This window comes from Pseudophryne corroboree, chromosome 5 (genome assembly GCF_028390025.1).
Source record: "Pseudophryne corroboree isolate aPseCor3 chromosome 5, aPseCor3.hap2, whole genome shotgun sequence".
Classification (NCBI taxonomy): Eukaryota; Metazoa; Chordata; class Amphibia; order Anura; family Myobatrachidae; genus Pseudophryne; species Pseudophryne corroboree.
The window spans coordinates 702,797,379-702,824,331 of record NC_086448.1 but is presented as its reverse complement, the minus strand read 5'-3'; the positions used below and the strand labels follow the sequence as shown (position 1 = coordinate 702,824,331).

The 26,953-nt window shown below is 37.4% G+C and overlaps 1 protein-coding gene across 10 annotated transcripts in view; it reads left to right on the top strand.

The window, feature by feature from the left end:
• Positions 1–468: 468 nt before the first annotated feature.
• Positions 469–26,953, top strand: part of EYA1 (EYA transcriptional coactivator and phosphatase 1) — a 125,687-nt gene continuing 99,202 nt past the window's right edge. For 4 of the 10 annotated variants that reach the window (XM_063923906.1, XM_063923903.1, XM_063923905.1 and 1 more), the window contains exons 1-6: positions 5,341–5,608; positions 7,472–7,599; positions 11,921–11,986; positions 18,717–18,794; positions 22,818–22,884; positions 25,016–25,161. In XM_063923906.1, the coding sequence (XP_063779976.1) occupies positions 7,476–7,599; positions 11,921–11,986; positions 18,717–18,794; positions 22,818–22,884; positions 25,016–25,161 (481 nt within the window). In that variant the 5' untranslated portion in view covers positions 5,341–5,608; positions 7,472–7,475. Of the gene's footprint in view, positions 1,106–5,340; positions 5,609–7,471; positions 7,600–11,920; positions 11,987–16,357; positions 16,460–18,716; positions 18,795–22,817; positions 22,885–25,015; positions 25,162–26,953 lie in introns of those variants that run through there. The other 6 variants (XM_063923907.1, XM_063923904.1, XM_063923902.1 and 3 more) reach the window with 4 other exon arrangements.

The window sequence follows — 26,953 nt, the reverse complement described above, 5'->3', positions numbered from 1 at the left end:
GGGTAGGCTCTGGTGTTTACCTGAGTAATAGGGTGTTTTATGGTTTGCTTAATAAATATGTGTTATGTGTATTAGTGCACCTTTAGATGTGATCAACTGATTTTATATAACTTTATATATATATATATATATATATATAATCATACATTATGTATGTATGTATGTATGTATGTATATATGCATGTGTGTGTGTGTGTATATAATATATATATATATATATATATATGTGTGTGTTGTGTAGCAACAGTATCTAAGATTGCATTATATACACACACACATGTACACATATCGATAGATAATAGTAAGATATATAGATAGATAGATAGATAGATAGATAGATAGATAGATAGATAGATAGATAGTTTGCTGCTAGGATTTTGTTTCCAATATCACACTGAGTATCCCTTTAGATGGCTGCTCAGATAGGTCCACTAATGTCCTGCTGTAAGTGCAAGCTTGTGCTATCAGTTGGGAGCCACAGCAGAAGTGCATAGCTTGCTGACAGAAGGCTTCGGCTGGCCTTTTCTACACACAGCTGTATATTCAGACACAGCTAAGGATTCATTTACATAACACAATTTTCTGAAGCTACCAGGTTCCCTCTGAGTACTGCAGCACACCACTCCGTCCAATTGTTACAGTCACACCAATAATGGTCTGAAGAAGGGAATCGGTGTGGTTTGCCTTCCCAAAACAAGAGAAGCAGCCCTCTGGCTATACTGGGCAGATCTTGCAGAGAAAGCATAGGAGGGAAGAGGATTCGTCGTCTCAGGGTCTGAAATTGTATCTTATTTACTACAGAGGGAGAAGAAGCTGTCTGCAGTATACAGGGTGATGGCCAGAGGCTTCCTCCTGCACAGCCCCTTCTCCCAGCTTTGGTGGTGAGGGAGCTCAGCTTACTAGTGCTCGTTCTCTCCTGCTCCAGAGCTCCAAATTCGGGAATTACACTCAGGATATTCAACTCTCTTTCTGCTGGTTTTGCTCTCTGAAAAGAAGAACTGAAAGCCAGGACAGTGCAAAGCAAAAAGCTGCTCTATTGTACTAAGGAAGAAACGTCTGTTATTATAGGACTAGTTGTGTGAGAGGAAAGAATACTTAGCAAACAGTGAGTATGTACACAATTTCCCAATCAAAGCAAGCGCTCTAATTTATTGTAATGTTTCAGTGAGCAAGTGCAAAATCTAATTAGCCAGTCACTGTGTATGCAGCAATTCATTCTTACAACTGTTTAAAACTTATATTAACACATACTTTTGCATAATATTTCAGTTTAAATAAAGGTAATATATTATTAAGGAAATTTCTGGCCATTAGCATTGTGATATAGTATTCCATCAATAAGAATATATATATATATATATATATATATATACTTATATGCATATATATATATATATAATGTAGAGACAGAGAGAAATATTTGTATATATATGTAAAATTAAAAATATTTTTTTTTATGTTGCTCTTTTGTCCAGTAGAACTTATGCAAAAAGGAGAGAAATACTGTAGGTACACGTTGTCCCCGTTAAAACAAATCTAAGTTATTATATGCTAATAGGATATCATTGTTTATTTGGCTCATGGTTACGGTTAGCATTATTTAATGTTAAGCTGAAGAAGGGAATCGGTGTGGTTTGCCTTCCCAGAAGAACTTGATGCGTACTGCAAATTATCTTAACACATAAATATAAATTAATTTATTTAAAAATCCATATTGTGTGACAGTTATTTTTTTCATCTATTTTTCATCTATTAATGTAGAAAATGGAGCAGCAGTTTTACAATAGGTCCAGGTACATTTTTGTCTCCCATTTACAGAACACAAAAGCATAATAAGACAAATAGCCATGAGAGATATTTTAAAAAAAATAATTCTAATAACTTATTTTTTAATTTCTAAATTAACTTTTTTATAACTCAAGCATTAAATTATTATAAGTTTGCTTATTATTCTATATTTATTAATAAGTGCCAATTGACAGGATTTGTAGGTAGACAGACTGACCGACTACTGTAACAAAATCTATCGGTCTATCCACGTTATAATTATATATGTGTTTGCTTTACTACGTAAAAAAAATAACATATTTTAACAAGTTCACTCTGACAACTTCTTGGATGCTAGATGCTATTTTTAATGAAAATCCACGTAAGCAGATTTTTTTGTGATATGATTTCCATATAAACACATTTAAACAGAAGAAAATTACTCTGGCCTGTTTTCTTTGGAAAAAATGAAGAACACAACTCAACAAAAATCTCCTGTACGTCAGCCACATTTATTTTGATAAGCCCTGTCCCTTACATTTTGAAAACATCTTTGCCTTTGGGGGAATTTAAAAAAATATATATTTAAGATTATAGACATTTTCTAAAAATTGCTTCAAGTAAGCAAAAAATACAAGGCTTGAAAACCCATAATTTTTGTAGATTTTGCTTTTGCTTTGAAATTTCAAATCCCTTCCAATTTGCAGTTTACGTTTCACAGAACATTATTAACTTTTTTTGGCTTAATCCAGGGCTTGCTGTCAGACGCTTTTGATTTTGTAATTTTGCAAAGTATAATAAACACAGCAAAAGTCATGAATTTTCCTCCGCATCCTGAGCTCTGTGGTAGGGAAAATGTGAGAAAATGTGAACCTAAAGCCTTGTTTGATGATCTCGCGTAGCAAGCCTGCCTTCTGGAAATAATTTTTGGAGGTTGAAGTGCATGGTATTAACAGATTTAATGTGGCTATTCAATGGATTGGTGGGATACCATCCGAAGTTTAACCCTTCCATCCCACAGTGCCCTGGAATATGCCTTTAATTCTTCCCAGCCACACAGAGGTTAACAGAAATTAGTCTGTTTAGCCAATCAGCAAAATTTCCATCTGTGAAGAATTATACGTTTAATTAGTAAAAAAACAGGCAACGTAAAAGACCTCAATAGCTAATCAGAACTTGAATTTGCCAGTCCTAAATTTTCATCAGCAGAATTTGTCCTTGTTTGTATTGAGAGCTGTTGCACAGTGTCAGAGGCTACTGGCTGACACTGCTACAAATGCAGTCACTATACAGAAAACTAGCTAAAGGAAACTGAATTACATTTTGTGTTTTTTGGAAATACATTCTGTACTTTTAAGGGTTTATTATAGCCGTAGGCTTTATTCCCCTTTTTCATTTTTTAATGGCGTAAGCTGTTTTAGGGGATTCAGCATGATATTGCATCTGTCAGGATCCCGGCGGTTAGGAGACCGACGCCAGGATCCCGACAGCCAGAATACCGGCGGTTAGCTCAGCGTGTCACCTCGTGGGCTCGCTACGCTCGCCACACTTTGGGCCCAGTGCCGACCTTCGGTCACCACAGGGTTATATTCCCACCTGGGTGGTGGCGTAGACAACCACCCGAGTGGGGATTCCAGCCGGCGGTCAGGATTCCTACCACCAGTATTTCACCAGGTGTCGGGATTCCGGAGTCGTATCCTGACAGCCGGGATCCCGACAGGCGGCAAAATTAATGCCTCCTGTTTTAGGTCAAAAGGATTTCTCACAAAGTGGAAATGTTCCATGTGTCTATCACTTATCAAGCAATAAGAGTGGGATCGCTTTAGAATAACACATACGGTGGTGAAAAAATACATGTCAGCACTAACCAGAGATGTATTTTCCCTGTCTACTCTCCCCCACCGCCACCCTTCAACATCATAATTTTTTTTGCCACAGATATAGGGAGCACAATTGATGGAAAGGCATGTGAAGTGTAGCACTTTGTAAACTGTAACTAATTTTGCTCACATCTGTGTCTAATTGTTGTCTGCCTTCACATTCTTAAGAGTCCATTTATTTTCTCTGGGCCACTATGTGGATTCAGCTGACCAGCCTAAGTGAGGATTAGTTGTTTTAAAGTTATTTTGATTAAGGAGTAATTTCTTCTTAATCTGGTAACACATGTGATTCAAATACACTCTAAATACACTTGGATATCTGCTCTTCTCTTAGAAAATGTACATACATGTTATTCTATTTGATGAATCTGCATTTCTGCGTTGAATTTGCTGTTGTTGGTTCTTTTAGTACACAGCGCATGTATAAGTGCAAATATATTTTATAGTATACATACATACTATAAACTAAATATATGTGTGTGTGTGTGTGTGTGTGTGTGTGTGTGTGTGTGTGTGTGTGTGTGTTTTTGTGTTGTAAATATTTGTAAAATTTGCCTCAACAGTCATTATGGCTACAATGCTCTATTTTGAGAGTTGTATTATTAATAGACCATTTGAAGGACTATAAGGATACAGTGGGTGGAGTATGAGATGCCATCCTCCAATGTGGCACTACTTTAGTGAGAACACACACACATACACACATATGAATGAATATATTTAGTAAGGCCGATAAGTGAAATTTGCTTGACTGCCTATATTGGAAATGCTTCATCTCTATCTTTTGTGCTGAACTCATCAAAGAGACGTCAGTTCAAGATGAATGGAAACTCACATCAAAGTTTCTGGACCTAGACTTTTAGACAATACATTCCTGTTGCCAGTGAAGAGTTTGTTTTTGCTTCCTAAGCCAAAAACCTTTCTTCACCTTGGTTCTTATCACCTGTTTGCTGTATACACTGCCTGCAGTAATGCATATCATCAACAAACTACTTATCTACCAAACCCTCTCACCAAAACTACTCTAGATCCAATCTTTGAACCAAGCTAAAAGCAATATGCGTGAGATCCACAATATCATGTACAATGCAGAGGAAACAGGCCACACCGCTCTGTTATACACATACACATGACAAACCTATATAAATACACATGAAATGACGTGTCCTCTCTATGAAGGAGAACATGGCATGTGCCTTTTTGCTGCAAGTGCTGATTAAACAGCATGCAAAATTACACTTGTTTACATTGCATTGCTCTGTTTATCCCATGTGTGGTTTCCAGGTTTGCCCAATTAGGATGAGCAAAATAGCAGTATTGTGCAATTACAGAGGGGTAATTTACAGGCCTGCCTCCACTTCCCCAAGCAATCCCAGAATGTGTGCTGCTGAATTGGAAATGTCGAATATTAAATGATGGAAAAGTGAGATGATAAGATTAGGGTATTATTAAGAGTTAAAGTGTTGGAGGGAAATATGTTTCAAGGAGAGATATTCTTAAGGATGCTGTTGTGGGTTCAATGCTTGACCTATTTTGTTCAGCATGATTATTCTGTTAATAGCTACTTTTTTCTAAGCACCTTGTCCTAACTACCTTAGAAAAACTGCTTTGCATGTTGATTGGGGGAGGGGTAATCCATTTTGCAGCTGTCATAGACCAATGATGAATCACTATCCTTGCCATTTGGCTGCCTTCCCCCTGACGGGGAGTGAGAGGAGGGGAACAGCAGGGAGAATCCACAGCTCAGACTTCTAACATGAAGACAAAATGATTTTACTGCCACAGTGTCTTCTTCTACATGTAGTTTCTGTCTAGTGTCAGTCTTGTTCGACAGTCCTACCACTATCATCTCAGACTGAACCCGGATATTAAAATAACATCATTTGTGTATTGTAACTTCTAGGTGTAAAATTAAAGAACGCTTACACCAGGTCAGATGTTGCGGCTTCACCATATCAAAGGTAAGAATCATTTTTTCATTTCTTTTATTAGAAATTGTGATTTCTCATGGTATAGCTCTATCTACATGGTCTGCTTTCAATGCATGATGCCCAGAGTTTGTTAAAGAGTAAATAAGTCATTTTTATACAACCATCAGCACAAATTCAACAAAAGTATTATTTTATGTTTGCGTTGCATTAATAATAATACTTTCAAAACTCTGCAACATACTCTTGATACATATAAATGTATGCTATTTACACAGCTATCTCTGTCCAGGTCTGTACCTACGCATCACACTGCGCATAGTTTGTTCTTTAAATGAACATCAGTGTCCTTATTGTGTAATTTGGACATATGTACGTTATGATATGTTTGGTTACATTTGGACTTAGACGCATTATAAAGTACTTTGCTACATTTAAAAATATTAACAGAAGTAATTTATGCTGTAGATCACCAAGCACAATTAGACTTGTGTTATCATTAGTCTAGCATATTCTTTCTATAAATAGACAGCAATAGCAACCTTTTAGCAAACTATGTTCTGCAAAAACTGCACTTTTTTTTATCAAATGGGAGTTGTATCATATTTACAAAAGCATTGCTGAGTGACAGGTTACAATTTTAATTTACATTTAATTTTATAGTTGTACATACCTTGTCTAGGGAATATCTAGGGATAGGGTAACATTATCATAGATCACATTCTTTTTTCAAATATTGTCTAGAGTTTTTTGAAAATTCTTGTTTTCTTACCTTAATTTCTAATTTCCCCTTAGTTATTACTGATTTGTATATAGAAAGTATAAAACGCTTTTGTGTTGAAAGTCATTGTGCTTCCCTGTCTTTGCCTAAATGACAGCTGAGCAACAGTGCCGTGCTAAAGCAGTTTAAAGCCTGTATGGATTCACTGTATGCTGGCCTTATCCTTTTTCAATTGGACACGCTTTATGTAATCCACAAAGCAAACAACTGAGCAGACATAATAATGTTTTAATGCTGCATTTGTTTCAGCGGAAACAGAGGAACAATTAACTAGTTTGCCAGAGTAAACACGTGCATCATGAATATACCCCATTTGCTGTCACAGGACTGCAGGGCTACATCAATCGCTTCAAGTGTTTGTAGACCCTTTAAAAGACAATTGGATGATAAATCATGCTAGCTTGTGAGTGCTGAGTGCTAATTCAATGACAGTAGACTGTTTGCACTAATCGGTTGATAATGCAGATAATTGACTATATTAGTAAGCAGGAGGAGGGCTGATACAATACCATATTGAATGTGTTCAGTCACATTGGTCACACGTAAATAACCTCTGCCTGTGCAGAATAGGATCATTATCATTACTCGGAATTTTATTACAGTGTCTAAATCACCATCTTCTACAGCATTGTACAGTGTGATTAGTTACACACGTGTTTTCTTATAAAAATGACATGAATTTACCGAAAGAATAGAATTGAGAGTCCTGCTAAACGACTGTATATTCTACAGATCATCCAAAAATATATTACACAGTTAATATTGTGCAAACAGCCTTCGATAGCCAAATCCAGTACTAATTGTTTCATTTAACCATGTAAAAGCATAAAAATCATACAAAAACATATTGTGGAACGCATGAATGAATTATTGCTTCATAATTAGAATATACATTTGTTCATTGTTTTTTAACTATAAGGCCCATAGATTTTTACATAATGTCACATCTTGGTTTTGCGTAGGTTCTAGAACACAGTTGGCTTATTGTGTTTTTATGCTGGGGAGCATATGGTACAGCAGTGCACTAAAAGATTGTTTCGGTGGTTGTGAAGCAGGAGGAGATTAACCATGATAGCTGTCTGTTGTATTCATGGCTGAAATTGGCTTCCTTTCAGGTCTATGGAAATGCAGGATCTAGCAAGTCCACATAGTCGACTTAGTAGCAGTAGTGATTCTCCCAGTGGGACAAGCCTTGATAACTCTCACATAAACAACAATTCTATGACACCAAATGGCACAGAAGGTAAGTTGCGTGAAATCTTTGGAATCTCTCTACTCTCTATTGCCTTTAACTGATTACATGGTATCTGTAGCAAATTTTCAGATGTGTAACATAGATATTAGGACAATAGTAAACCACATAGACCATTTAACTCCCGAATAATTGAAAACAGAACATGGATATCCATATGTTAAAGAAAATTTGTTTTTAGAATGGTTTCTCTAATATATGATATACAAACTTTCTATATATCAGGTGTAAATGAGTTAAGTACGGGCCATATATATATATATATATATATATATATATGTTCCAAACAGACCGGCACTCCCTCCTGCACTCAATAGGTACTCCGGTGCCCTCCATAAAAGTCCAAACAAGCAAGAAGAAAAGGGTGGCACTCAGAGACTTTGAAGTAACAATAAGTGTATATCCGTGAAATACACTTGTTGTTACTTCAAAGTCTCTGAGTGCCGCCCTTTTCTTCTTGCTTATATATATATATATATATATATATATATATATATGTTCCTTAGTGTCTAAATCTAATTATGTGGATATGATGTGCTACCTGGAGGCATCATTTAATATCTAGGCGTGATTGTACCGATGATCTGCGGAGTCTGGTCTGACACACATGACGTGTCATGTTCTAAATTATTGATTTATTCCTGATTATACATGGATAATTTAGCTGCATGGAATTCACTTTGGGTATATTATTACATGACCCTATTGGGTGTAAAGTCTTAGACATCAATGAATATGAAATTAATAGATACATTTAAAAAATCTGTCTTGGTTGAAACATTTATTTACACAAAAAGTTGGTCTCTGAGTTTGCGACCTGTGGATTATTTATAACCTCTGACCTCAAATTCATCATCCAATCATTGACTACATAGCTCTGTACTAGATAAGACATGCATCTATTCATATTAGTACAGTAACATGCCACATTTGAAGTCATGATTGTCATTGTGATTGCATGTTTTTGTATTATGCAAAGGTGAATAGTAGATAATGCTGTACAAAAATGAGAATTCCCATAAGCAGGTGACCTGATTACAATATTGGTAACCTTTACAGTTTACAAATTATGAATCCATTGGAATTTCAAGGAGACTGTTATTTCAGCACTAGATATATAGTCTATATTAAATCGATTCTTTTGTACCATCAACAACATGAAAACCTCTTTCATACCTGTATATGTCTTGTAATATTTTGTAGAATATTGCTTCACTAGTTTCTAACGTCCAGCAACCACCCTCCTGAATATTCTAGTTAAGCTCTTTAATACAAACAATTTTAAGAACATCATTAAAACATATAATTGCCTACAAGATCTCTGTTCCAATTCAAAAATTGTGTATGTTAAATATACACTATTTCGAAATGATAAAATAACATTATTTATTATTGACTATATCTTACTGTGTGGAGAGATGGATCAAACCATGGAGAGAGATAAAGTGAAGAGAGATAAAGTATCAACCAAACAGCTTCTGACACTTTTCAAACAACTCTAAATTGACTGAATCTGATTGGCTTGATACCTTTCCCCCTATATCTGTATATGGTCAATATATTAACATAACTATTTATTTGTCACTGATTTTCTTGCCCCTGGACAAAAGGGAAACTCTTCCGGTTATGTTTCTCCACTTTGCTTAATCATACGTCAAGAAGCACTAAAAGTCTGCCTTGTATATGTAGTACAGGTTGAGTATTCCTTATCCAAAATTCAAAATCCCACATTTTTGGGTCCCTTACTGAGATAATGACACAGATAGATAGATAGATAGATAGATAGATAGATAGATAGATAGATAGATAGATAGATAGATTATATATCTATGTAATATATCTATATATACACATAATATATAATATATGATATTATCTCAGTAGGGGACCCAAAACTGTGGGATTTTGAATTTTTGATAAGGGATACTCAACCTGTAACTACATCAAGAATACAAGTCACAAAAAAGATTTCTGAAGACAGCATAATACAATATTAGTTATATGAAGGGTATAAAAGAAGAAGTGATGTGTTTTAAATCCAGTATGGTTCAAGCAGGGAATATAGCTTTCTGGGAAGAAATTTAGGAAGACCAAGGAGAAGACTAGAGTCTCAAATTATGTAGCCTTGGCTGCCATGGATTGGATTCTCATTATAGCTACAACTTTGCATGGACTAGGTCACCTATAGTGACCCCTGAGAGCAGATGTTTCTCAGATTTAATTGTGCCTATGAAACAAGCAGTAAACTGACCCTTCTTATGTTACTTTTGTTATGGGCAGATATGTTTATTAATATAATTGTTGAAGCTGATCAGTCACAAAAGGAAATGCCTATATATGTCATATTAGAAAATGGGTTATGTAGAGCATGCAGATTAAGCTTTATCATGTGTATATTATGCAGAATTGATATAGCAAATAATCTACTTCACAGGAATTATATTTTGTTTATTTTCTTGAATGGGGAAATTTTGTTATTGTGCTGTAACCTAAATTTGTGTTTAATGATTCATATGATGAATAGTTTATTTCAGTCAAGTTATGAGATAGAATACAAACATACCTATCAAGTATCATAGATTCTGCATGGCATGAACTGTACTCATTCATATAAATAACACCACTCTGGAACAGCCACACATCTCCTATCTTGTTCTGTTACTTATACTTTTTTTTTTACACTGGCTTGTTGTTTTCCCAATACACTGCCTATAAAACAGCCACATATGTCTTCTTTAGATTCCATCCTCTTCCTTTCAACAAAATCAAAACCTTCAATGAACAAAAAAATGCCCCCCAGTATTACAATTCACAGTGCTTCACTTATTTGTCCAAGTTCAATTTCACACATAATTCATCTATATCTTTAAAACAGAGGATGTGACCATGTTTTATATAGGGGTCTATTTACTAAACCTTGGAGACAGATAAAGTGAACAGAGATAATGTACCAACCAACCAACCAGCTACTGACTGTCATTTTTAAACACAGTCCGTAACATGGCAGTTAGGAGCTGATTAGCTGGTACTTTATCTCTATCCACTTTATCTCTCTCCAAGGTATACTAAATAGACCCCATAGTCTGCATCAAGGTAGAACCTATTTATCCGGCAATGGTCATCATCCTAGGATGTAAATTTCAAGTTTTGAAATTGAATGGTTTCAAAGTTGCAAATTGCAATAAATGATTGGCTGCAGCATGCATAGATTAAGTAAGGAATAATCACACATGACACAACTCTTAATGTTTGTTACTTTACATAACAAATCAGAGTTACACACAGACCAAGAATTAGGTTATTGCTTTTGCCAATGTTTTCCATTACCTGTATTTTAGTATTTATACTAGCTAAGGTAATATAGATACTCATTAATTATATTTGTCTCCCGTGTACTGTATATTATTACTGTTAAAAAGGGAGATTTATATTGTAGCCTTAATATAAATATTGTCCTTATAATTATCTTGCCCCATAAAACGAATCATTAATGAGCGCTGCGATATCTCAAGATAATCCCAGTGTGGAGAAAGATTATTAGTTGACCACATAAAAGAGCTGGAATAGAGGTAAATCGGCTATACAGGTAAATCTACCTTTAGTGTCAAATGTTTGATTCTTACAGTGAGCTTTTATATCAAGCTTTTATATAAAATTCCCGCTATTCCAGATTGGCTCTAACAGTAATGTATTGCACTGCTAGCTTTGGGGGTCTTTGGCAGCATATGACTCTTCTTTGTTGTTTCAGAGATAAAAAAAAAAATACAAAAACAGAAAGAAAAAAAATTCAAAGTTGAATGTTTATTATATTGCTTATTTTAGAAAGTTATTAATTTCTTTGCAAGAACTTGAAATTGTATTTTCAATATACACCTTCATACATTGTACAAAACATTTTTTTGCTTTACTGTTCGCTTTATTTTTATTTCTGTTACATTAGTGTTTGTATGTACATAGTGGTTCACTTTTAACTTATTTTCATAGATAAATATCACTAGCCTTTAAAGTGAAATATGGGCTGCTATGTAGAGAATACAATTGCATATACTGTCAATAAGGAAGTAGTTTATTTACTATCTACTCTCTGCAGTACATTTCTGCATTTTATGTTTTAGACTTTTCAAGTTCTACATTCTTTAGCGAGAAATATTCTCCAAAAAGTTGTTCTGGACTACACTTCGAGAGAAACCAGTAGGGTGGCCAGCTCCCACTAAGTCCCAATAATGAATTATATACTCAGAAAAGTAGTATTTAAGTAAGCTATGTCTGAAATGATGCCCGACGGGTTCTTTTGTTTGCCTTTTGCCTTCAGGGGACAGCATGACACTACTGAACACTGCAGACTGGTTGCTAGGTGCTAGTGCGCAGACCGCTGCAGGTTTGTGTACTTTTTTTATAAACAAACAAGAAAATATTAGCATGTTTTGTACGGCATTACTGTAATCTATGGGGGCGTTTGAAATATGTATCTTTGTGTACTTAGGATTTTGAAGACGTTGTGCTAGTAGGATGTACATGTATATTTGGGGTAAATTTCTTGTTTCTTTTCCTCAATGTATGTGAATGTTCGAGAAAGCTTGTTAGAAAATAAGATATCTCAGAAAAGCCTGCGATTGCAAGGAAAGCCTTTTTTTTAATGCTTGTCTTATATTTCCAAGTGTAAGTTGTCTGGTGCAAGGCAGTAAAGGTCTGTATAAATGATAAGTCTGGGCACACACAGTGATATTATCTATCTGCCTGATATCACAGATAGTATAAATCCAAACACATGTGCTATGCAGATAGTAATGATCTGATCAAAATCTGTTAGCTCATTATTGTAATTTAAGGCCAGAAGATGGCCACTATCAGCCGGAGTGTGCAGTTACGTTCCAACCAGCCGTTTGCTCAACACAAGTGCCAAATGGCCTTTTCTCAACAAATTTGGCTACCTATATGCGTGAGTAATTTAAAACATTAACCGGACCACAACTTAGGACCAGCTAACCTGTGGCCAGCTTAAGGGTTAATGTATAGAGTAAAGCAGAATGTTAATGAGTAACAAATAATTAATTGATAACTCCACAAAAATTTCCGTACTTGCTTTGCCTGATCTAGAAGGCCTGCAATGGCTGTAATGGTCCAACCAGGAGATCCTCTCTCTTGCTTGTGGTGGGGATTTTTAAGATTTTTAGTGTTGGATGGACTTATCCATTTATTATATTAGGTACAATGTCGAATTTAAAATTCAAAAAGCAGGCCTTAGTGCTCCTAAAGTGCCTTGTCTGAAATCAACCTTGGAGTATCGCCTAGCTCCAAAATCAACAGTATGATTTAACAAGAGGTACCTATGCATGGTGGATCAACTTTTTATTTTAATTGGAAAAATGTTAATTACCATGTTCCAAGGCCAGCCCAGGGTTTCCCTGCCAATAACCGCAGGGTCATTTCATTTACTTGCTTCATTCTGTTTGAAGCCAAAATTACTTTGTAGCAACATACAAGATATGAATGTCTGCTTTAATAACACAGAAAGTAGTGCTAAGATCTGCCATGGTGCTTTGAGCATAAAATGTTTGTGTTGGTTTCTGCCGTTATAACAAATTGTTCATCATGGCTCTCATTCAGATGTGGTTGGAGGTACTATCGCTGCTGCTTACATAGAAGCATCAGCGATAGCACTAATATGGTAATGAGCTGGGGGCGCCATGACTCCTGCTATATTACTGATCCAAACTGCACTCTAGGACACAGTATCAGATCTTCCCCAGCACCATCGGCCAGCTGCGTGACCTATGTTTTCTTGCAAGCCGGCCGCCGCAGTGGTTACCTAGAGGCTAGGAAATCTCAGTCCTGTGACCAAGATCCTGGCCTCTTCCCTCCACTTGGAGAAATGGTGGGCGTCGCCACCCCTTCCCAGCCCCCAAATGACATTAGACTGTCAATCACTGACAGTCTGAAGCCGACCTACATCCGTCGTCATAGGACCCATTCACGCATGTGCAGAACAGGTCCAGCAAATGCGTAAAGTACTGATAATCTGTAGTTTGCAACGGAGGCAGCACCTTCAACCACACATGAGGGCCCTTGTGTACAAAAACAAAGTCAATGGCACAAAAACATATAGTAGGTATTTACCAAGCTGCGTTGTCACAGCATAACACTTATACATGTTTATTGTTTGCCTAATTAAATTGCATTATCTATATTTCAGACAGGGACAGTTGCATCTGAATATTGAACATACACTTTATATCTTATGGCTTGAAATCAGTATGCTGTAGTTCTAAATAGGTCCAGTTAAAGAAAACTATATAGCATTATTTATATCAGATTAACACGTGTGTTAAAAAAAAAAAAAAAATTCTGTCACCTAAGTGCAGGCAGCTATTATTCATGAGAATGCAGCCTATCAATTAACTTGGATACCCTGAAAAGTGCCTTGTGTCCCAATGATGTCACTAGTTTCTAGGGAATTAATAGTCTGTATTCTTATGTCTATTTTTCAGTCCAGAGAATGGCTGCCTGCTGTGTAGGTGACAGGTGCATTGCAGAACACATACGGAAGGCATAACTGTTTTCTCTTTCAGAACCTTTTAGCTAGTGTCAGATGTAAATACTATATCCAATGATTAATTACACATCTAAGGTTCCATTTAGTACATTGCAGATCTACCCATGAACATAGAAAGGTAACACACTGTTATTACCCTACCAAGAGACCTTACGCTAGCTTGTAAGCGAGAATAGTGAGTCAAATTCTCATCCACCTGAAATATTATTAACGAGGTCATATCATTCGTAACAGTTTTTATTTTGGACAACCAATTATGCAAACACTTAATTGCAAGAACAAAGTATTGGACAGGTTAATCTATTTTTAAAATAAGATACTAACTTAGCATACAGTACAGCATAACTTTTTATTTGACCCATTATGGAGTTATAGTACTGGTCCCGCTACAATGCAGTGCGCATTGAGGGCTTACTAGAGTGTCCCTGTAAAATCTATTTAAATGTAGATTTGCAACATGATTAAACTGAAATTAAATGAATTCAACAATTATATATAAACTAGTATATTATATCGGGCGAATGCTGCTTTGAGGGTCTCTCCTCTCTCCTCCTGCACCCTCCTCCACCTGCCTCAGCTCCCTACTCTCTTTCTCACGCAGTGGTAGCAGTGGGAGGAGTTTGACTTGGGCGGTACACCTGTCAAACCGTAATGCAGGTGTCCTAATGCGAGCTCTGGGAAGACAGAAACCTCCCGTTGAGCAGAAGGGCAAAGGGGCTTGGCATGTAGTGTACACCCTCTCTCCTAATTCGCATGTCAGTCTCGGGTCATGCGGTTCTTAATTATTATATACATTTATTTTATAGTGGGTGAACGTCATTATTTCACCTTTTACTCTAAGATTACGTAGTTGCAGCGGCAGTTACTACCTTTTGTGAACGGGGTGCTGCCGCTGCCCTTGCTGAAGAGGGAGAGATGAAGCCTAGCAATGGATCTGGCAGGTGCCGTGAATGGGTAAACACATACCCCCAGCTTCTATAGGCTGCATCGGCAGCAGCCCATAGAAGCCAGGTAGGGCTGATAATGAGGCACGGAGTGGTTTCCTACAGGAAGCCAGCTCTCTGCTAATCCGCAGTACTGAAGGAAGCAAACACCTCTTAATGGGACAGCCTGTCCTCCAGGTGACTGGCAGGTAGATCTTCCAGTAGGAAGTCACTGCCAGTCACAATGCTGCCAGTGCAGTCACAGACTGCATCTGGCTTCACTGACACTGAGCTGGGTGGTGGATTTTACCTGGGGGGGCTGCAGTCCTCCAGACCATAGGAAAAATCTGCCACTGGAAAGGTGTGTTTATCATGTATTACCAAATTTCCAGCTTCTGTCACATAGATCAGGGGTAGGTAATGTTTTTCTTTGGGTGCCATACATTCAACATTACAAGCCAAAAACAAAAATTCAGAGTGCCATCACCGTTACAATATACACAAACATTTTCAAAATTAAACATTGGTACTGTTTGTGGGTTTTTTTTAAAACTAGTTTGCTCAGGTTACGTTTATAATTTGTAGTCTGCAGGTGAAGACATGCTTTACAATTTTGTACTGATAAAGTGCTGTGAGCAGGACTAACTGTGGCAGGGTCCACTGACCAGAGTCCCAGGCTTTTCTGGGTATACAGACCATACTTGGGTTATAGGTTTTTAGAGGGTCTAGCACACCCAACAGGTCTCTGCTGTGAGGGGAGAAGGTGGAGTAGGAAGGGATGAGCAGCACAGAGTGCACAGCAGGAGAGGGATGGACCCAGAGGTTCCACCTTTTGCTACAGGTAGCATATACCTGCAATAAAGCAAACATCAGCTGTACTTGAATACTAGAGTACAACAGCATTATTTTCCACTAAGAATCAATACTTTAGCATGACAGTATATTTAAAATAAGAAGCCAATTCACAAAGCAAATAAAGTAATTTCATCCTCTATTGGCCAAAAACCTGGATTTTATATAGTCATGGGTTAAGCCAGAGCATAGGAAACATTGGTCTTATTTCTTGTCCTTGAGCCCTTCAACCAAATTGGGCAGTAGGTACCACCACTATATTTATGTATATATGTATATGATGTGTGTGTGTGTGTGTGTGTGTGTGTGTGTGTGTGTGTGTGTGTGTGTGTGTGTGTGTGTGTGTATACACCAGACAATGTTTGCCTTTGTGTGGTTGTGTGCATTGCAATTGCAAGAAATAACATATCTCCTACTGTAGATTATAAGAATACTGGCAAGTCGCATCGGAGTTAGGTGACCTGTATAAAACCTCAAGGCTGCTTTTATATGGACACAGATCTCCAAGGTGACTACTGTTGAGGTATACTTAGCAAAATTAATAATATACATATGATATTAATATAGATCTATACACTTGTCAATAATATATTTACAAGTGGTTAAATGATGTTATCAGGGCACACACATACTGGTGTAATATTTGAGAGAGCAATAAAGCTTTCATTGTTATTGAGCAGGTAACATATGGGCTAAGCATTTTCAGGGCCTACTTAAGGGCACAACAACAGGCATATATCTTAGGTCTAAAGATGTTAAGCAGCCTGTCAATAAGTTACAAATATCATCTCCTGGCTTGCTGTCCATGAGACAACATACCATGTTAGCAAGAAGTAGTAGAAGAATATTAAAAACTGGACTTTTCTGCACTGTGATTTAAAATAATTTATATTTCAGTGGGTTTCTGTTCACATTCATTCCTCACACAAATGTTCTTTATGTCCTACAGCCCAGTACTATAAATGTCATTTACTGCTTTATTAGTCCCATAAGGCAGATGGCTCCCATAGAGGTCACATGGCATGTACCTACAATATGTCTGTTCCATCGCTGAATTGCAGCTAATGCTCTTTCCACCATGACTAAAACCATCAGGCCTTAATCAATGCAAAGCCACTAGAAATATTCACTTATTCTCAATGTGGAAAGTCACAGATAATGTATGCGGGTATTCAGGGTCCATACTTATTATTACAGTTAAAAACTAGCAAAAAAAAGTTGTATGATGTTCCATAGAAGAAAACAATGATACACGTATAAGATACAAAACAATATATATAAATCTTGACTGTACAGTATAACTACTGTAGGCTGTTTACTGTTAAACCTTAGCAGCGACAGGGTTAATAAATGCATATAATTCATGATACAAATACAGGTTGAGTCTCCCTTATCCAAAATGCTCGGGACCAGGGGTATTTTGGATATGGGATTTTTCCGTATTTTGGAATAATTGCATACCATAATGAGATATCATGGTGATGGGACCTAAATCTAAGCACAGAATGCATTTACGTTTCATATACACCTTATAAACACAGCCTGATGGTAATTTTAGCCAATATTTTTTATAACTTTGTGCATTAAACAAAGTGTGTGTACATTCACACAATTCATTTATGTTTCATATACACCTTATACACACAGCCTGAAGGTCATTTAATACAATATTTTTAATAACTTTGTGTATTACAGAAAGTTTATGTACATTGAGCCATCAGAAAACAAAGGTTTCACTATCTCACTCTCACTCAAAAAAGTCCGTATTTCGGAATATTCCGTATTTCGGAATATTTGGATATGGGATACTCAACCTGTATAGTAATATATGTACTTACTGGAAAGGAAAAGGTTAAAGCTCTGTACTTTATACTGTAGGTAAGGTCGGGAAAGGAAAAGGTTAGAGCTTTGTACTTTAAAGATAAGGTTGGGGAAGGAAAAGGTTAGAGCTTTGTACTTTATAGGTAAGGTCATAAAGGAAAATGTTAGAGATTTGTACTCTATAGGTAAGGTTGGGGAAGGAAAAGGATAGAGCTTTGTACTTTATAGGTAAGGTCAGAAAGGAAAAGGTTAAAGCTTTGTACTTTATAGGTAAGGACGTCAAAGGAAACTGTTAGAGCTTTGTACTTTATAAGTAAGGTTAGGAAAGGAAAAGGTAAGGACTTTGTACTTTATAGGTAAGGTTGGATTAGGAAAAGGTTAGAGCTTTGTCCTTTATAGGCATGGTCTGGAAAGGAAAAGGTTAGAGCTCTATTCAAAGGTTAGAGCTTTGTACTTTATAGGTAAGGTTGGGAAAGGGAAAGGTTAGAGCTTTGTACTTTATAGGTAAGGTCAGAAAGGAAAAGGTTAGAGCTTTGTACTTTATAGGTAAGGACGGCAAAGGTTAGAGCTTTGTACTTTATAGGTAAGGTCGGGAAAGGGAAAGGATAGAGCTTTGTACTTTATAGGTAAGGCCGGGAAAGGAAATGGTTAGAGCTTTGTACTTTATAGGTAAGGTCAGAAAGGAAAAGGTTAGAGCTTTGTACTTTATAGGTAAGGTTGGGGAAGGAAAAGGTTAGAGCTTTGTACTTTATAGGTAAGGTCGGGAAAGGAAAAGGTTAGAGCTTTGTGCTTTATAGGTAAGGTCGAGAATGGAAAAGGTTAGAGCTTTGTACTTTATAGGCAAGGTTGGGGTTTTCTCTAGATTATCTTGTATTCTAAAACAATTAATGCTTTTGTTCTTAAATTGTACTGTGTGAAGCAAAACGGTTCTTGTGTAATCATTGTTGTTATATTTTCAGTTAAAACAGAGCCAATGAGCGGCTGTGATATTGCTGCTACAACTGCAGACGGGTCCATAGACAACTACTCAGGGTCAGGTAAGAAAACAGTATGACCAGATTCTGTTGTTTCTCCCTGTACATTGTACTTAGTCCAGAGTCCGATGCTTGCTACATGCCTCCAATGTTATTATTACAAAACAGCATGTGTAGGTCCTAGATGTTTCTTAGTGAATGGGCAATTAGGCAGCCTTAACAATCACCGATCAGTGATAAAACACTAGAAAAATAGCCCCAAAAATGGTTCACAATATTGAATGCATCCTAAAGGGGTTGTATAATACCTGCCTTTAAATGCCAAACAGTGTTCTGCCAGGAAAGCTGCCAAGAGGGGGCATAAAATTTCCTTCATTCTGAGGTGATCAGTGTTCCCCACACTTCATAGCTTTCTTGACCAATCTCTGTCAAAACCTGTGGATGGCATTTACCACCAGAGGTACCGTACAACCCATGCAGAGCGGATGTGTCACCTGCAAAACAGAGAAAAAAATGCATGTGTGGCAAAACCTTTACATAACCAATGAAATTCCTAAGAACCAATTACATCACTGAGACACTGCCTGACTAAACCTCATGAGGCCTGTCTTATATTCATGAGGCACTGGCTCCTAATGATTTTCTAACCTAAATTCATGAGGTGCTGGCTCTCGATTAACTTGTTTTATGCATTCATGATGCAATGGCTCCTAATGCATTTATAGTCTACATTGTCATTTTATTATTTATTTATTAACAGTTTCTCATATAGTGCAGCAAATTCCGTTGTGCTTTACAACTGGACACAATTAGAAGACAAAACTGGGTAAAAACAAACAGGCATAGAGGAAGGAGGGCCCTGCTCGCAAGCTTACAATCTATGAAAAATATTCATCCTACAAATGTAGACATCCAGTGTTTGTGGGTGACAATTCCATTTTAATTTAAATTGATGAATTCTGGATTAAGGCCCAACTTTCATCTATTTGCAAATAATTAGAATTAACGATACCTCAGTACTAGTATGTATCACTATACAACATGAATTTATTATCTCTTTTCCTTTTTAAAAAAAAAAAAACATATTGGTTTTCTCTGCGTTGCTGGAAACACTGCTTCCCTTAGTTTCTGGCACGATTCAGGGAGCATTAGGTATCTTTTACAGAGAAATTTTTCTCCATGTTTTTTTGTCTTTTTTTGTCATATGCTGTGAACATACAGTATTTATAAGGTGTGTGCAACTGGAACAGGCCATATTGGTTTCACTGGTATCTGGAATGAATATTACTGTATAACTGTATACTTTATATTGTTTAAGTCACAATATTTGTAAGCAGTATAATAGAATTACATTGCAAACTACAGGGAAACAATATTGAAATGAGCAGCACAATTGTAAAATAAGAAGCATTTCTCCAGGCAAAGTTAATTTGCGGTGTTACTGATGTGTAAAATTTTTGAGAGCAGATTTTTTTTCCGAATTGATTGATTTGTTATTCGAGTTGGTGTAAGTGTGCCAATTTTGTGCATGTATTGTACTATTGTAATAATGGAGCTATTCCATATTAATTATATATTAATGAAGCACTTTTGTATTTATCCCTGGACATAGTAAATAAAAAAGAACATGAATCCAAAATAGGATGTTTATTAGCTAGAATTGTTAGTAATAATTATACATAATATTGTCAATGGTTAGTGTAAATACCCAGTGTTACCTTATTGGCTAGAAATATTCTTTACCACCATCACTGAATGTCTATCTCACAGAAGATGTTGTGTGTGGTATTCTCCATAAGATAAGTGCAGAGCTTACATTTGTGTTAGTGATCATTTATTTTACGTCATATGTATTCTTCCCTGTTAATGGTTTACCAAGTGGAGAGGATTTGACAAGCAAATGTTTTTGTAAGCTGGGAAGCACTTATGGCTGCTTAGTTATCTGGAAGTTTAAAAGGGACCTTATCATATCAGAGTATACATCACTGGGATATGAAGTACATATGTAAATCGCCATTGAACTGGCAAAATAGTATAAAAACTATGGTTATTTAACTCATGGTAATAATGGTTTACATTTTAGCAATTTGTCATTTAAGACTATTTTGACATTCATATGCTTATTCAACTGATATGTTCGTCATACTGTATTACAGGTTGAGTATCCCATATCCAAATATTCCGATATACGGAATATTCCGAAATACAGAATTTTTTGAGTGAGATACTGACACCTTTGTTTTCTGATGGCTCAGTGTACACAAACTTTGATTAATACACAAAGTTATTAAAAACATTGTATTAAATGACCTTCAGGCTGTGTGTATAAGGTGTATTTGAAACATAAATGAATTGTGTGTATGTACAAAGACTTTGTTTAATGCACAAAGTTATTAAAAATATTGGCTAAAATGACCTTCAGGCTGTGTGTATAAGGTGTATATGAAACATAAATAAATTCTGTGCTTAGATTTGGGTCCCATCTCCATGATATCTCATTATGGTATGCAATTATTCCAAAATACGGAAAAATCCGATATCCAAAATACTTCTGGTCCCAAGCATTTTGGATATGGGATACTCAACCTCTATATAGAAAGACTTATATGTCCACAATGAGAGTATAGTAGTTTAGAATACTGCTAAATAAGTACATGACAAGACTGGCAATGCAAAGTTCATACCAGGTGAACAGAAGCTAAATAGACGTGTCTTTAAGTCCGCCACTTAAAACTTAGCTGACATGTCAGGTCGCTGAAGAAGATGAAGGGAGAGCGCTCAGTTCCTCCTTGCCTTCAGCTGCAGTGCGGACAACATAGGCAGTCCAGCAGCAGCTGCAGTATCAGTGCAAAGTGCAGACTTCACTCCAGAGCACTGTGCTGGCCGGACGTCAGGAGGCGTGACCTATAATGTCATGCCGCTGCATATCACGGTCCGAGCCACATCTGAAAAGCTAGAACTGGATGTACGACTGGCAGAGTGGTTGACACCAGCACCACTAGTCTTGACTGGCAGAGGGTCCCAGTGGTGGCCGCACTGGCCCTCCAGCCTGCACTGCTCCCTGGTGCCCCCCTGACAGCTGTCCCCCAGAGGCAAAGGCTTCCATTGCCTCTGGGAGTTACCAAACTTTTTGACATAGAGAGGGACACAAACAGGTGCCAAAGCCCTCTGTACCGTTAAACAACTGCACAGTTTAGCAAGCAGAGCATTTTCAACTTTATATTAACTTTTATTTACTCATGGAAAAAGAAACATGTGAGGATAGGCACAAAAATGTCAGTTGGAATTAAAAAACAGGAAATCAACAGAATTTTTGTTCTAGTTAAAAAAAACTAAATTTATAGAGACTGCCGTGAATTTCAAAATAGTTTATTTTTACTTAAAAGTCAGAATGGTTTAAAAAAAAAAATTAAAAAAAAATGTAAAACTGGGGTAATTAAAAATTGATACAATACAAATTTTGGCCCTGAGGTATAATGCAATGTTGTGCAAGAATTACATATTACAATTGATGATGTCTTTTCTTTACCATTGTATGGTGATTCTTACTGAACTCTTCTGGCGGGCTTTCTGTAGAACATATCCATTTATCAAGTAATGTTTTATGTCTATTTATTTTGCTTTCTGGTGTTGTTTTATTATCAGGTAAAAATTACATATTTATTTCAACTTTAGTTTTAACTAGCAATAGTTTTAAGCCTATTCACCATTGTTTGCTGACATCTATCATGTGTTTGCTTGCGTCTTCTCTTTAATCTGTATGAGATACAGTATTAGTGTTGTGCTTGGTTAGACAATAGGCACTGGTCTGCTACTAAAAAAGAGAAGTGACTGACCTTTAGAATAGGGTTAGGTCTGTCACTTCCCTCTATGTTCTGGTCTAAAGTTTATTCCTTTCAAAGAATTTCAAGCAGTTACATGCAAAAAAAAAAAAACAACATAAATATGAGTACTGTCTACCATATGTACTGGCACCAAGAGGATAGTATAGTATTATGAAAGAGGTGAACATTTAGTGTTCTTTTGTTTTACTTTAGTGTGGGTGTTTGATTTGTTTTCATCTCCTTTTCCCTACTCTATGTGGAGTTATTGGAAGCAGTGGATTTAGCCCCAGACAAACACACCAGTTTTCCCCTCAGATCTACCCATCCAAGTAAGATTTTATGCTTTGTGTAGTAATGAAATAAACACATGGCACCATAAACCTGTCATTGCATGTTTTTGTGTATGTCTGCCAGTTCATTATTAGGAGGATTGTAATATACTGTACTAGAGTGATCTGGAAGACAGGAAAGGCATAAAGTTTCCGCTTTGACTTAATCTGACGTCCTCTCTGTCACTAGCTCACTCTGGGCCTGATCTGAGGTGGGCGCTATGGCGATGTTTGCACAGCTGTCCAATGATATGTGTACTGCACATGTGTCAGAAAAGCACTGCACATACGTCACAATGATCACTGTTGGTGGACACAGTGGCGGCTGTATTAGCACCCACCTCTGAATCAGGCATTTTGTCTCTTGCTCTTATTGACAGTTTTGATATATCTCCCTTTCCATTTATATGTCCTGTTTCTGCAGCCTATTCATTTTCTCTACATTTCAATCTATCTCGTCTTCTTTATCTCTCTATATCTCCCTCTTATTTGCTCTCACACATTTACTCTCCCCCACACCGCCATTTGTCACTTTCACTCTTTCTCACCTATTTCCCACTAATCTCTCTGTTCTCTTTGTCACTTTGTTTTTCTCTTTCTCCTTTTCCCTCACTATCTCACTAACCCTCTCCATCTCTCTCTTCCCCCTTTGCCGCAATCATTATTTCTCCCCCTCTTCCTTACTCACGTTCTCCTTCTCATCCACCCATTTGTCATTATTGCTCTCTCTGCATCTACCTCACTATCTCATTTTCTCCCCCTCTTTCTCCCCACTAACTCTCCCCTCTTCCTCTGTAACTCTCTCCAACACTATTGCTCTCTCCCCATATTCCTGATGACCATCACCCTTCTTCTTCACTATCTCCCTCTTACACCATCTTCATCACTAGCTAGCCTACCCTCTTTTCTAATTATCTCACACTTTCCATCTTTCTGACTGTCTCTTACCTTTTTCTTACTATGACGCTCTATTTAAAAAGGAAAGTGAAAAGTGGCATAAAAAACATTACTGCTTTTCACTTTCTTTTAATCTCCATAGTTATATATATTTTAGGTGCGGGATAGCTCTAGAGGTAAGGGGCTGTCCCGGCAAGGAGTAAGAACACTGGGTGGCATGTACTAAAGCTGCAAATGAAGCCCAAACTCTGAAAAAGCCTCCGGGCAGAAGGGTGCAATGCAATATAGGAAAAAGCAGGCAGAGAACATTCTTTTCCTTCTTATCTTCCCTAAGGGTGCACATAACCCCATTTGATTAAATACAGTTTGTGTGCAGCCCCCAATTATACCTATAGTATGGGGACTACAGCACTGTTATTAGGAAAAAGGATTGGCACAAAAATTTGTGATTTCTCCTGCACTTTTATTCTAAATAGTGAGAAGCGAAATTAAAGGCTTTCTCAGACAAAAATGATGGAGAAAAGCCTTAATTTCATTTACTAAAAATATATCGATCTCTCTTTATATCGATCTCTGTTCCCTCTCTAGGGAAAATGAGGAAGTGGAAAAAGTGGAGAGGTTGCCCACAGCACCAATAAGATTCTGTCATTTTTCTAGCATAGCATGTAAAATGACAGTTAGAATCTGATTGGTTGGTACAGGAAATGTTTCTTCTTTATCTCTCTTTAAGGTTTGATACATTTCTTTCTTTCTTTCTTTCTTTCTTTCTTTCTTTCTTTCTTTCTTTCTTTCTTTCTTTCTTTCTCTCAGTGGGGGACATTTATCAAAGCTTGGAGACAGACAAACTGGAGAGAGATAAAGTACCAACCAATAGGCTCCTCTGTCATTTTTCAAATGCAGCCTGTACAGTGACAGAAGCTGATTGGATGGTACTTTGTCTCTCTCCACTTTATCTCTCTCCAAATTTAGATTTTTGAAGTAGCACGAGCTCTGAGTGTGGTATGTACCAATGTAATGATGTAGATTTACATCATTTTAATAAGCTAAACTGTTTTATACCCACTGGCTCTGTATAGTAAATTAAATCTTTATTCATTTATGTTCCACACTTCACCTGAGAAGTAAAATAGCCTTTACAACCCAATAACTCTTCTGTTTAGTAGTTCAGTAATGTTGAGATGTTGACAAGTAGATTTTTTAGTGAAGTTTTTTCTTATTTCTGTTTTTTTAATAGCAGAGCTTATCCCCATATTCTTCCCACCCCTTCCTCACAAACGATGGCAGCATATGGGCAGACTCCATTCCCCGCAGGAATGCAGCAAACCTCAGCATATGCTACATACCCACAACCAGGACAGCCCTATGGAATCCCTCCTTACGGTAGGCCGTCTGCCTTACTCTAAGCTGTCATTATGTGTCACTCTTTCCATTCTACCTTGCAGCTTTTCTTGACAAAGACTTTTTCAGCAAACTGTAATAAATATTAATGTTCTCCACAACGTTAGAAAACTGTATTTAGAATACATATTTTCCCATTTACTTTAAATATCTTCATAAATGAATGAATATGAATTATAGCATGTCCTTGATATACCTGATATACTGTGAGTGGATAACCTGTAGCTGTCCAGTCATTGTTCAGTTGCACCTCTCAGCATCCTCTGACAGAGACTTACTGGGCCCCTCAGGTAGCAAGAATACTGATCTCTGTACAGTCTGTGGCACTTTCAGGCTCTCTGGGGCATATTTGTTAGTTTGGAGAGAGATAAAGTGGTGAGAGCTGACGTACCAACCAATCAGCTCCTGGCATTTTTCAAATACAGCCTGTAAAGTGCCAGAAGTTGATTGGTTAGTACTTTATCTCTCTCCACTTTATCTCTGTCCAAGCTTTGATTTATGTCTCCCTCTATGGACCTTATTCAGTAAGGATTGCAGTTTCTGCCAATAAGCAGTTGCTGTGATCAAATACTTTCCGCCCAGAAATAGAGAAAAAAACACCCATTGCAGAAATTGCGAATGCATCATAATATCCTGGCTGGTTGCAAAACCATACGCAATTACCGGAACATCGAAGATTTTTCCCATATGCGCCAGGCAAGGTCATCCACAATTCTTGTGACATAAGAGGCTGGAAGTGGTCATCGCTGACAACAGAGACCCTCCTCAAAAACGCCTGGGTTCGCCTGCGTTTTTTCAAACACACCCAGAAAATGACAGGTTTCCGCCCAGAAATCGTTCGATAATCGGACAGGTTGCGATCAGCAAATTTTGCAATCCTTACTGAATAAAGTCCTATGGGGCTGATGTATTAACCTGGAGAAGGCATATGGAAGTGATAAACCAGTGATAAGTACAAGGTGATAAATGGAACAGCCAATCAGCTCCTAACCATTAATTTACATATTGGAGCTGATTGGCTGGTGCGTTTATCACCTTGCATTTATCACTGGTTTATCACTTCCTTATGCCTTCTCCAGGTTAATACATCTGCCCCTATATCCCTTAAGAGTAAGGAACAGCAGTAACAGGGATATTTGTTATTTACATTCTTCACTTCTGGTACAGAATAATAATCATGTATATGGACGCCGTACATTTGGTGGCACAAGGGTAAATTTTGTCCACCTCTCCCCCAGGCTTCCTTGCTTTCCTCGACAGCTTCATATCCTATGCTGTATGGATATCATCTTTCATAGTCTCTCTCACACATATTTGCGTAGAACATTTAAGAAAGAGCCTAGAATAAAAAGAAAATGCACACATTGGAGTACGAGGTTGTATGCATTATACTTTCTGTCTTTGATATAATAGTTAATACATGTTCAGCGTCGTATAACACTTTGCAGTTCCTTCAGTATCCTTTGAAGTTGTGTTTCCTAAAAATACCAATTCTTACAGAATAAAAATCTAGGCCGGGATGTAATGCAGTCCAAGGTCGATGGCCGTGCGGTATGCTGGCTGAACGGGTTCACTACGATATGCCGGCGGTCGGGCTCCCGGCGACCAGCATACCGGCGCCGGGAGCCCGACCGACGGCTTACCGGCAGTGTGGCGAGCGCAAATGAGCCCCTTGCGGGCTCGCTGCGCTCGCCACGCTACGGGCACGGTGGCGCGCTACGCGCGCCACACTATTTTATTCTCCCTCCAGGGGGTCGTGGACCCCCACGAGGGA